Raw genomic sequence first — 12,674 nt, forward strand, 5'->3', positions numbered from 1 at the left:
TCAAGGCCACCCCAGTGCAGCCTGTGGGAGGGGATGGAGAGCAGAGGCACACATGTTCACCACACGTTCTGCACTGAAACATCCTCGTGCTCTTCACACATACCAATCACAGCAACCTCATCATCAGGAAACGGGCTGGAGGAGGAGATGGAGAAGGGGAGGGGAGAGGCGAGCGGGAGGAATAAGGAATGAAGGTGAAGACTAGATGGAGGAGGAAGAAAAAGGTGAGCCGTAAGAAGAAAAGGAAAGGGTATGAGATAACAGCAAATAAAAATGGAAGAAGGGATGGATATAAGGTGATGACATTTAGAGAAATGTAAATAATGGAGGAGGTATTTGCGAGAAGCTAGGAGACGGTCATCACAAACATTCAAGCTGCTATCATGAACTGCTCCTCACAACTGAGAGTCAGAATCTGTGACTAGCACCACGCAGAGAGACCAGTCATCTGTGACTGTACCTCACACTCACACACTCATGCTGTTACATCACTTCCTTCTGCACAAAGAACTCAACTGTAGCGCTGCAACTGGTACAACCTGGCACAAAAACATTTGCTTCTGACTAATGATAAATACACTAGTTTATAGCCATTTTGTTCATTGCACTTTTTTACAGGATTATTATTACTACTTTTCCATATTCAATTATATTCTATTGTGATAGAATCCAGCTAAATAGACATATATACAAAACAAAACAAACAAAATGCACACTAGCGTTCAAAAGTTTCGGGGGAAGGAAGATGGTTTTTTTTTTTGTACAGGAATAAATACTTTTATTCAGTAAGAACACATTCAATTTTAATAAAAAGAGACAGTAAGACCCCTAAAATAAAGATTAATGTTTAAAATAAATGCTTTTATTTTTAACTTCCTATTCATTAAAAAAATCCTAAAAATAAAAATAATGGTTTCCATTAAAATATTAAGCAGCACAACTGTTTTCAACATTGATAATAATAATAATAACAATAATAATAAGAAGAAGAAGAAATAAGAAATGTTTCTTGAGCAGCAAATCAGCATATTAGAATGATTTCTGAAGAATCATGTGACACTGAAGACTGGAGTAATGATGCTGAAAATTCAGCTTTGCCATCACAGGAATAAATTACATTTTAAAATACAGTATATTAAAATAGAAAAAAGTTATTTTAAATTGTAATAATATTTCACAATATTACTGTTTTACTTTATTTTTGATCAAATAAAAGTAGCCTAGATGAGCCTTGTTTCAAAACATTTTTTTTTTTTTAAATCAGACCCCAAACTTTAGAATGGTATGTAAATATATAAATAACAAAACAACAACACAAGTCCAAATTGAAAGGCCATCACCAAACATTCAGTATCTAAAATCCATTATTTGCCAACTCTGGTGTAAACTATTTGGTGTGCATCTTACCAACCCCAAACAGTAGTGTACATTAATAACAGAAAAAATAAAGATTACCAATAAAAATATAGAACCTACAAAAACAACTAAATCATGACGTACAACACATAAAACATGTACAAAATGTTTAAAACATCAATGTCAAACAATGTTTTAGGCTAACACTTAAAACATCTGATATAATGTAATAGCACAGTTCCACATTATAAAGCACAAGTCATTGAGAGGTGATTACATACAGCTAAACATTGTGCGTTTGCAGCATGCAGCAGTAATGATTTGTATTTTGGTTTGAATCTGCACTGAAGGTTTAGAAAGACGATGAGTCCTTCCCCTTTGTGCCCACTATCAATCAGATAAAATCACCCATTTGTCACCACTGCTGACTCCTACATACTGCTCACCATGTTTAGCAAGCAAAACAGTCACACAGCCTAACTCGGTATAAAAACATTCTGTGACAACTCAGTGAGCTGGCATGGGATTAATTTCTGAAATCAAATTAGATAATCTGTGATTTTAATAATAAACTTAATAATCCAGATGTGCAGTACATGCAGTACCTATGGCCATGCACAACATCAAGATTTCCTGAAAAAGATCCACTGCCGTCCACTGAGACTATACAGAGTCATTTTAAATGTCAAAAAGCCTTGAGGCACCACAATTCATTATGGATTAAATTGAATGTGCAAAGGAAGCCAATTTAACATTTTAATCATCTGAACAAAAAAGCAAATGTCAGCCAAGAACGGCTGCACATGGTTGAGCAGCACACAATGCCGAAAAAAAGACTATAATTTGTGTCATGTAGAGAAAATACTTATATACTACCAAAATCTCAAGCCAATCTCAAAATGACCCTGATAAATCCAGATATCTTTGTTAAAGTCTGTGTACCCTACAGATCCAAAACACTACCTGTCCTGCACTACATCCTTATCTTAAACACTACCCTGCTTTAACTGAAAGGAAAGGCCTCTTCAACATCCTCAGATTGTTAAACATGGATTGCCATGGTGACAGCAAAGGAAATTAGCATTTTTATAGCCGTAATTTCTGCTGTTTGTATTGTGCCTTCATACCAGCCTAATGACATGAGAAAGCACATTCAGGGGTCCATCTTCTCCTGAGTGATTCTTATTAAAAAGAAAACATAAAAAAGGCCTCCTAACAAACACAGTGTGGCCCAATTGGGCAGAAGAATAATAGAGGTCTCTGTAAATGAGAAAAAGATCATGAGGATTAGCCAAAGCACCTGTGATTCCTGTCATTATGATGTTTGTTTTGGTCACGCTCTAAATACAGGCAGTTCTCTGGAGCAGATAAGCTGAAGTGACAGATCAACTCAACGATCAACACGAGAGACACGTTTTAATGTAGCATTAAATAAATCCTTATGGGAGTCAATCATGTTTTCATTATGTTGCCACTTTAAATAGATTTATTAATGAATGCATTAGAACTATGTTATTGAGAAAGTCCACAGACACATGCTATATTTTGTTGTCAGAGAGCTGAACGCAATTGAATGCAATAAAGCAGGAGCAGAGCTCACACAGGGCAGTGGATATTGACTAGTCACTGTCCATTAGACAGATTTCTAGACAAAAGCATTTATTGACAGCCCATCAAGAAGCACACATTGAACAACGCAGCCAAACCACCGGAGCTAGAAATGCAAGGTCAAGATCTACAGTTAAGAAATCCAGTACTGCTCACTGCTTGAGACAAGAACTATGCTAGAATGATAGAACATACATGACATCATGATTCGTTTTAAAAATGAAATCAATTATTATTTTGATTAACAAACTAAATAAATATGTAATTTTTAATGCATCCTGTATGATATTTAAACCATACAAATAATAATGCAACATAACAGATTCAGAACTACAATGTTACATTTTCCATGAAATCATTTTCTGAATTCTTGGAGTAATAAACAGAATCATTTTAAATTCTATGAATTTTACCTTCATGTTAAGGAAATGTTTTGCATGTCCTGGACAGTAAGTCAACTATCCATTTACACATTTTCTAATTTTAAATGGCCAATGGCCTAGTGCAATTAATATTGTGATATATTCTTTATAATATATATATATATGCATACACTGTTGAATCTGCAAGTGATGCCTGATGACATCACAGTTGATGAAGGAGAGTGAGGAGACAGTTGTCTTGGTTACTTGGCGGAAGTACATTTATTAAACTACCTACATAAGTAGGCCTAATAAATCATAAATCTATAGCACCAGTCCGGCACCAATTACAGAAAACAAGATATGTGGATAAACCAACCTGTTTGCATTTAACAGCGTTAAATTTGGAGAAGGCGTTTTAATTAATCCCAGAGACTGTAAGATGTAAGGTACAAAAGTGCTCTGCAATATTAAAAGCCAAACATCCCAGAACGAAGGAAACGAGTAAGTGATTATATAAAGAGAGGTTCTTACTTCATCTCCTTGGCCGAACTGTAGACCGAGGTCCACGAAGTGCTCAACGCGAATATATCCGTCTGCGTCCTCGTCGCACACGTCGAACACTTCTTTGAGCTTTTTCAGGAAAACCAGCAGCTGCTCTTGGTCGGGGAAGACATTGCCGTCCATCCTTCTGAAGAGGCGCTGTTAAACGCGCTGTATTAGAGAGACTGGGCAGCTGCGAGTGCGCTCTCCATCACCTCAGCCTCGGCGCTCTGACACCAGCAGCAGCATCGCTTCTTCAGTCCAGCTGGAGGAGAGCCTCGGCGCAGCGGAGGGGAGGAGCGCCACACTGGCTTTGACGTCGCGTGTGACGCGGACGCCTTTAGCTCGCTTTGATTGGTTCACGCACCTGACATAAGTGTCAACGAAACTCAGATTGGTTTGAATTAACCCATTAACTGTCACCTCCCATTTTTTTAAATAGGCATGAAAGTGCACTATCCAAACTTAAATTGTTGTAATTTAAACACTTTGGAATACAGACCTAAGGCTGGTCTCTTTTTAAATAAGAAAATCAGCAGATTATTGCAAAAGTGTTTGAATTTTTTCAAAAAATTTAAGTATCAAAAAGTTATAGAAGTTTAAATTTACTGTAAATAAAATGCACTGTATTCATTTTATTTTATTTATAATAAATATTTTACATAACAGTTTTACTCCAAAATTGGTATAAAATTAAAGCCTTATGCCTAAATAAGTTTTGTTTCAAATTTGAAGTTGATATGAAAAAAATTGAGGTTCCTGTGAGATTTTATTTAGGGCGTTAAACCACAAACAGCCACCGGGTGCCATCCAAACTCCATTTTTCTGTCACAAATGTCTAGATTTCTCTGTCAATATTTCTTCTATCTCAAAATAACCACCAAATATGGAATCCGGAGACTCAGACCTTTGCAGTGATATGTTTTTTGTAAAGATTATAAAAAGGTTTGATTCTAAAAGACCGTAATGCATTTTGTAATATGACACTTGACACAGCCCACTAAGGGGGAGGAGACCGCCAAAAGATTTTAAAGTACCATTTCCATGGTAACACAATGTCCGATTTCAAAATGGTTTTCACAGGATGAATCTTGGGCTTCTAAGCTTTCAAATGATATATAATTCATGATGATTACTAAAACATTTGATAGAGAAAAGGGACAACAACAAAAAGAGCGCCAAGCGTCCCACAGGTGGGACGGTGACAGTTAAGGGGTTTTAAGTGACAACATTTTTGGGCTGATCCCCAATCAAAGCGGTTTCAAAACAAAAGATACATTATCAACTATATATGTTCCTGTTCTCTTGCTCAGGGTGTCAGCACTGCTGAATGAATATCAGTTCATACATCAGGTCAGAATATTATTCTTACCACTATTCATTACCAGTGTTGGGAAGTTTACACCCCCCTTTCAGAATCTGCAAAATGTAACAATTTTACCAAAATAAGAGGGATCATACAAAACGCATATTTACATAAAGTCCAGAAGAGAAAATAATAACTGAATTTATAAAAATGACCCCATTCAAAGGTTTACATCACCTTGATTCTTAATACTGTGTTGTTACCTGAATGATCCAAAACTGTATTTTTTTGTTTAGTGCTAGTTGTTCATGAGTCCCTTGTTTGTCCTGAACAGTTAAACTGCCTGCTGTTCTTCAGAAAAATCCTTCAGGTCCCACAAATTCTTTGGTTTTCGAGCATTTTTGTGTATTTGAACCCTTTCCAACAATGACTGTATGATTTTGAGATCCATCTTTTCACACTGAGGACAACTGAGGGACTCATATGAAACTATTACAGAAGGTTCAAACATTCACTGATGCTCCAGAAGCAAAAACCATGCATTAAGAGCCGGGGGGGTGAAGATCAGGGTAAATTCAACTTATTTTGTCTTCTGGGAAACATGTAACTATCTTCTGTAGCCTCTGAAGGGTACTAAATGAAAAAAATATATTTAGGCAAAATATGAAAAATGTACACATCTCCATTCTGTTCAAAAGTTAACAAACAATTCAAATGAAAATTAAGGATTTTCTATTATTAAAAATGTAAGACCCTATCTCTGTATAAAACATATGTTTTTACCTACCAAGGATGATCCTAAAATAAAACGTTCCTGCAAGGTAAGAGAGCACGCCTTATTCTCTTTTTTAATATTGCATGAGAAACAATAGTGCAAACAGAACAAATTATAGAGGAACATTTTCAAGCATATACACATCTAACATGTTCACTTATTTTTGCACAATGTAACAATACCATATAGGACAAAAATAATTAAGAACGATACACGCGCGCTTTATTTTCAGTTTTGTTGCTTGCTTTTGATGACGCTACTGTTATTTTCAGCATTAATTTAAAAGAAGACATGAATTGTATAAATTCTAGCAGACATATTGCTTCAGTTTTGTTCACTCAGTTCAAGAGTGTAAACTTTATTTTTAAACAGAACAAATGAATTAACACACTAAATTTCCTTCTCAAAAGCATCAAGTAGAATATTGTTTACACTAAGCGTAAATTGTGACAATAATGAATTGTGAAAAGAATTATGCGATTCGTACTAAAACCTAAACCTATCTCTCCATAGTAAGTAAAAACAGCCTAGGCCAACATTGTTGGCTATTTGCACACACTGTATAAACGCACACTAAAAATAAATCAATCACCTCTACTCCCATATAAAAAACACTATTTATTTAAATGACATTGAGAATAAAATTAAAAGTTAATACAATATGGAAATTAGCTGTTTCAACAAAGCAGCATTAAAATAAAAAAGGTTGTCCGTAAAGGTCTGGCTCAGTTAACATGTTTTGTATGACCATCATCCAACATTCTCCACAATGAGCCGGGGCTCCAAAAGAGAATCCCAGCGCTCTGTCAGCTGCAGGAAAGACATCAAAGAAAGGCTTGTTTTAGCCTACCACAGCATACACTTGTACAAAGAACTGCCCTTATTCACTTCAACAATTATACGGGATAATCAGAAAGCAACATTTGTGTGGGATTGGGGGATGGGGTTATAATCCAAACTACAAAAGAGGGTTTAGAGCTCGCAACAGCACTGTCAGGACACTGCATGTGTTAAACATGGAGTATGCACATTTATATCCCTTTGAAACGTGTGTGTCAAATGCACTTCCCCAGCAAGCGTTGTAATTATGATCCATAATCTGAATTTAAAATACAACATGAGTCTGAGAAATACTTAGTCATGGTGCTAATTAGTCACAAACACTCTTCTTACTACAAGCAATTTTTATCCATACGACTACCACTGCTGATATCTAAAACATCTCCCTACCAATATATGTAATGGCAAAATGTAATTTTGTAAGTGTATGCGTGTTATATAACTCATATTATACACATATTCACTTAACGACAACAAGTACATTGGCCTTTGTTTAGTAGGACCCCTGAGCAGCTCATATGAATTTCCAATCCATAGTAAAACCGTTTTAATAAGTAGATAGATCTGTCTCTGAATTCTGATTGGTCAATTCAATGTTACAGCCATTCTAAAATCCATGTGATGTGGTGGGTGTGAACTTGACGTGGTTATTATGTAATATTTAAAGGAATATTTCAACCAAAAATGAAAATTTGACACGACACCAGTCCATCAGCAAAAAAAAAAGCTGTTTGTATTTAACAAAACAATTAACTCATTTTAAACTCTTGCTTCTGGCCATAATCTATAATGACACTTCCTCCAGTAAAAAAAAAAAAAAAAAAATGAAAAGTTCACCCCGTTGTCCTCTCAAAGCAAAATGCACCAACATATTTGTTTCGAACTGTTTTTGCTTGAAACCCATGCTTTATCTATGCATATTTCTCTCCTGATTCAGAAGAGACAATACTTTCACTGGAGACACAAAATTATAGAACTCATATTTTAGCCTGAAGCAGCAGTTTGAAGTTGAAAATGTCTTAATGATGGATTTGTTTCTTATCAACACAAAGAAAATATTAATTGATGGACTGGAATTGTGTGGATTATTGTGATGTATTTATCAGCTGTTTAGACTCTCATTCTGACGGTACCCATTCACTGCAGAGGATCCACTGGTGAGTTAGTGATGTAATGCTACATTTTCTTCAAATCTGTTCCATGGAATGACTTGAGGGTAAGTAGATTTTCATTTTTAGATGCCTATTTCTTATTTCAGTACCTGTGATCCATGTGTGACAGCATACTCTACTCTCTCGGATCCATCAGGGCTCTGATATACCAGGTCAAACTTGCCAGGTTCAGCTGGAGCTAAAAGACACATAATAAAATAAGGTTTTGCTGCAGAAGGAAGAGTGCACTCTAGTGTGTAATAAAGCAGCTGCAAACCTCCAGGCTTCAAATTTATAGAACTGAAACAGTGGCAAACATAAAAAGTGTTTTGGCGATACCTTGAGGTTGAGAAAGAAGTTCAAGCTCCATCACTTTTGTTTGAGGATCGAATGCAATAATCTTCCCTTCCTAAATAACAACAGCAAACTGTTAATTTACATTACACACAACAGTTTACATTAAAGAAGTGTATGATGGCTTACTTTATAATCAGACACCTCTGGTGTGTAGTTCTCAGTCAGCTCCAAAAGCTTTAAGACGAGAGAACCATGAGAAACTCAAAGACTTACACGTGGGCACTGAATCTAGAAAAACTAGCCAGGTATTTAAAACATTCAAACTGAGGTATATCTATTATCATATCACATTGTACCTTAAAGGCGATTTTTTGGCCCACTGCAGGGGGAGCTGCCAGCAAGGGTAAAGCTGCGTAGTCCCGTCTAGGAGCTATTTCAGGTGGATTCTACAAGAACAAAAAATTACCTGTATGGTTAGTGATTAAAGTGTAAAAAAATAAAAATATATAATTATGTATTTATTATTTAGAATATATATTATTAATGAATAAATAGAAATTACTTAATTTAAAAAAAATGAAAAACTAATAACAATTAGCTGAAAACGTTGTCCAGGTCTGGACATATGAAAATGTTTTATCTGGAGCAAGGGTTTTCAACCTTCACTGACCAGCATAAAGCTAGATTTCAATCAGTCTCTTTTCACAAAAATGTTTATTATATAAATAATGTATATTATATATTTTTTTAATTTTACTGAGAAAATCTAGTTTTTTTTTGTAAACAAAAAACACTGATTATCATTACATAATGACCTGATAAGCAAACAAATACCAAGAAGTTTTTTTTTTTAAGAAAATTGTTTATGATTTGTATATCTTATCCACAGATCCCTGGTTGAAAACCTTAGATTAGAGGCAATTTTTCTTGCAATTCTTTTGGAAAAAAATTGGGTAACAGTAGCTTCTTCTTAAACCACATCTTCACTTTCAACTCACCTGCAGAATAAAACTTTCATTAGTCAGAGAATCGTTCTGTTTCTGCCGCTCGCCATTTTCATAGTTGTAATGCAAGTCTTGTTTCCACGGTGTTCCCTTGGCCCTACCAAAACCTCCTCTCCCACTGCCTCGGTTCGCACCTCGACCTCTGCCTCTCTCCTGACCTCTTGTGTTTCCTCTGTCCCTGCCTGATGCCTCACTAACACCAGGGCTCAAACCAGCAATTTTCAATCCCATCCCTTGCAGGTTTGGTTTCTTAATCACAAGCTCTATTTCACTGGCCTCAGAGTCTGAGCTCTCTGCCTTATCCTGGGGCTTTTTAGACACCGAAGATGAGACAGACTGAGCTGTAGCTGAGGAGGGCTGAGTTGCTACTTGTGATTTCTTAGCTGTAGGTCTGGCTTGGCTGGGTGATGAGGATGAGGAAGAGGAATCTGTGGAGCTCTCTCTGCGTTGTGGGGTCTGTAGTGGAAGTTTTGAGGTCGTGCTAGATAGTTTAGGTGTAACCGGAAGCGACTGTACAGGAACATTGCTTTTGGGTTTCTCTGTGTCACTGTCATCCGAAGACGATGTGCTTTCTTTCCGTGGCTTTTTGGCAGTGCCATTCTGCTTGGGTTTAGGTTTTGGTGGAGGGGCCTTACTGTGAGACTCATCCTCACTGCTGTCCGAAGAACTTGACGTTGGTTGCTGAGTCTTGGCACGAGTTGTTTTGTCACTGGTAGGGACAGCAGAAATGCCTTTTCTGTTGTTTTTAGTAGAAGACGGGGTTTCAGTGTTCTTTTGAGGGGTTGCAGGTTTGGCGGCTGACTCTTTTACCTCTTTCTTCTTTTTCTTCTTCTTCTTGGCATCCTCTGCTGGTGCAGAGCCATTGATTTGCGCACCTTCATGTTTCTTTTTTTTACTTAGACCTTTGCTGATCTGCGTCTCATCATCTCTCCCTCTTTTCTTGGTCTTTGAGTTTTGTGCTTCAGAGTTCTGGTAAACTTCTTCTCCATTAATGTAAACAGCATTGGATGCCTTCACCCTGTCAATAGACATGATAAATAAATAGTTATCAACATTAAAAAGGTTATCTAAACTAAACGTTCGCCATATTATTACATAATACAGTTCTTACCTTATGCTATCATTATCACGTACAATATAAATACTTTCTGTGGAAGGCAGGTAGCAATCCTCAATGAACAAGTCTAAAATAGTCCTACGGCTGTAGCCAAACTTTTCCTTTATGATGCTGGAAAGATCTGCGACAACTCGGCATTTGTTTAAGTCCACCAGCAACCAACACATCCGACACTCAGGTGTCGCAGGAGGAGTATAATCAAAGTACAATCTAACCCTGACAGAACTGAGACTGGAGGTGGCCATGCCTGAGCAGTATATTGTCAATGAGGACGATGGAGGCGCTCACTGTTTTAAACAGGGGCTTCGGTCGCGCTCACACACTCTGCTGCTCTCTTTTGGTGTGGAAGAGAATAACTGCTGTTTACTTCCCTGTTCGTCAGCTGACTGAAGTCATATGATACCGATCCTGACAGCGTCCAAAGGACTGGGTTTGAGTGCTTATAGCCGGTGGTGGGTCCGAACAGCCCATGTGGCAGGCGGTTTGAGAGAGCTTTAGATCGATAATAATGGCGCGCTCGTGGATGGGCATGCTGGCTGTGCTGCTCTTTGCTGTGAGTTTTTATAAAGGTATGGAATATACGTCTATGTGCTGCTGAATGATACCCTTTGGAAATGTATAGGGATTATGTGTATCTTTTCAGGCTCAGTACTTTTTGTAGTTATTGGTATTAAGGAGTGTAACATGAGAAGACATACTGAAATGTTTTGTAACTTTAGATACAAAGTGAAAGCGAAAGATATAATGTCCGGTTTTTTTCCATTTGCATCCTGTTATACGCAAATCTGTGAACTGAGAACCGAGTTAAAATAATAAAGAAACCGAATGATTTTCCTCAATTTAGGTTCTGTTGAAGGGTTTCGAACATGCATTCACGTTATTGTTGTTTGATAGAACGATAGGTTGACTCGTATGAATCGGTTCTTTTTAATGAATCAGATACATGTCAATAGGGCGTTTGTTTGATTTAATTGTTATAATGACTGGTTATTATATTATTCACAATGTCAAATGGAATTAAATAATGCCTATGTTTGAACAAATTATATAACATTGACATTAAGACGTATTTGGAAACATATGAAAGCAAAAACGTATGCAAATGTGCAAAGTTTATTTGTCATTTTTATATACGTGTGTGTGTGTGTGTGTGTGTGTGTAGATTATATATTCTCGTTTGTACAATTTTTCTCATCTAAAAACTGAATATTCTATGCTGCACCGCAAGTAACTTACTTTTCGTCAAGTCCGACTCGAAATGAACAATGAACTTTTACTGTTACTGATATATATATTTTTATATATATCTAAGGGGAGAAATTGCTATACGAATTGCATTTCTTTTACCCCTAAATATTTATTCCTCAAACGTAATAAATCGTAACCGATAAGGAACCTTTACATTTATTTGAAAAGGGACCATACACAATTTTAACATAAATGTTTCCATTTCATGCATTGTACCGAAATTAGCCAGTGGCTAGTTTTCATCCGCGGTCCCTTGGCAGGTAATCATAATCATGAGTAAACATAAAAACATAAGACAACAAACACATACAATACAGTAATACTTGCACACATCCTATCAGAGCCAAAAAGAACAGTAAAGATAGCCTCCAGTTAAACCACAACCATGTCAGTGTTTACAGAGTTGAGTTGATTTGAAATAAGATTAGTTTTAATTTTAAAATGTCCACAACCATGTTAGTGTTTACAGAGTTGAGTTGATTTTAAATAAGATTTTAGTTTTAGTTTAAAAATGTCAATAGATTGCACCTTGTGTCTTCTGGTAGAGTGTTCCAATGAATAATAGCCGTTACTGAGAAAGATGATGATCCAAAGACAGAATGATGAAAAGGAACAAAACAATCACTAGTAGATGATGATCTAGTAGATCTTACAGAGACTGTAGAGCGAAAATGCACAAAATCACGAAGTATGGAAGGAGCCAAACCATTTAAAGGGGTCATATTATGTGATTTCAATTTTTCTTTCTCTTTGGAGTGTTACAAGCTCTTGGTGCATAAAGAAGATCTGTAAAGTTGCAAAGACTAAAGTCTCAAATCCAAAGAGATATTCTTTATAAAGGTTGAGTCAGCCACACCTACCTAAAATGGCTCGTTCTAACACGCCCCCACATATCTACGTCACAATGTGGGAAGATTTGCATAACGCCGCCCAAATGTTCACGCAAAGAAAGAAGGCATAACTTTTATTCTCGCTGTAGTATTGTTGTTGCCACCGCCATGTCGTGAAGACGCTGTGTGTTTCATTGTGAAAGCGAAACTACTTTGTTTGGTCTTCCAAAAGAGGAC

At 36.6% G+C, this 12,674-nt stretch overlaps 3 protein-coding genes across 3 annotated transcripts in view; 1 reads left to right on the forward strand and 2 right to left on the reverse strand.

The window, feature by feature from the left end:
* The window catches only part of rab11fip4a (RAB11 family interacting protein 4 (class II) a), a 57,630-nt gene extending 53,476 nt beyond the window's left edge, over positions 1-4,154 (reverse strand). The window contains exon 1 of the mRNA XM_016441557.1: positions 3,861-4,154. Within this exon, the coding sequence (XP_016297043.1) occupies positions 3,861-4,013 (153 nt within the window). The 5' untranslated portion in view covers positions 4,014-4,154. The remainder of the gene's footprint in view (positions 1-3,860) is intronic.
* Positions 4,155-6,441: 2,287 nt separating this feature from the next.
* On the reverse strand, positions 6,442-10,676 carry LOC107654481 (coilin-like). Its single transcript, XM_016441559.1, has 7 exons — positions 10,354-10,676; positions 9,237-10,260; positions 8,595-8,684; positions 8,425-8,472; positions 8,281-8,350; positions 8,052-8,140; positions 6,442-6,760 (listed from the first exon to the last, which is right to left on the reverse strand). The coding sequence occupies exons 1-7, from the start codon at positions 10,602-10,604 to the stop codon at positions 6,701-6,703; spliced, it is 1,632 nt and encodes a 543-aa protein (XP_016297045.1). The 5' UTR covers positions 10,605-10,676; the 3' UTR covers positions 6,442-6,700.
* Positions 10,677-10,753: 77 nt separating this feature from the next.
* LOC107654482 (retinoid-inducible serine carboxypeptidase-like) overlaps positions 10,754-12,674 on the forward strand; it is an 8,566-nt gene continuing 6,645 nt past the window's right edge. The window contains exon 1 of the mRNA XM_016441560.1: positions 10,754-10,928. Within this exon, the coding sequence (XP_016297046.1) occupies positions 10,868-10,928 (61 nt within the window). The 5' untranslated portion in view covers positions 10,754-10,867. The remainder of the gene's footprint in view (positions 10,929-12,674) is intronic.

The sequence above is a fragment of the Sinocyclocheilus anshuiensis genome, unplaced genomic scaffold (assembly GCF_001515605.1).
Source record: "Sinocyclocheilus anshuiensis isolate Anshui unplaced genomic scaffold, SAMN03320099.WGS_v1.1 scaffold419, whole genome shotgun sequence".
NCBI classification, from domain to species: domain Eukaryota; kingdom Metazoa; phylum Chordata; class Actinopteri; order Cypriniformes; family Cyprinidae; genus Sinocyclocheilus; species Sinocyclocheilus anshuiensis.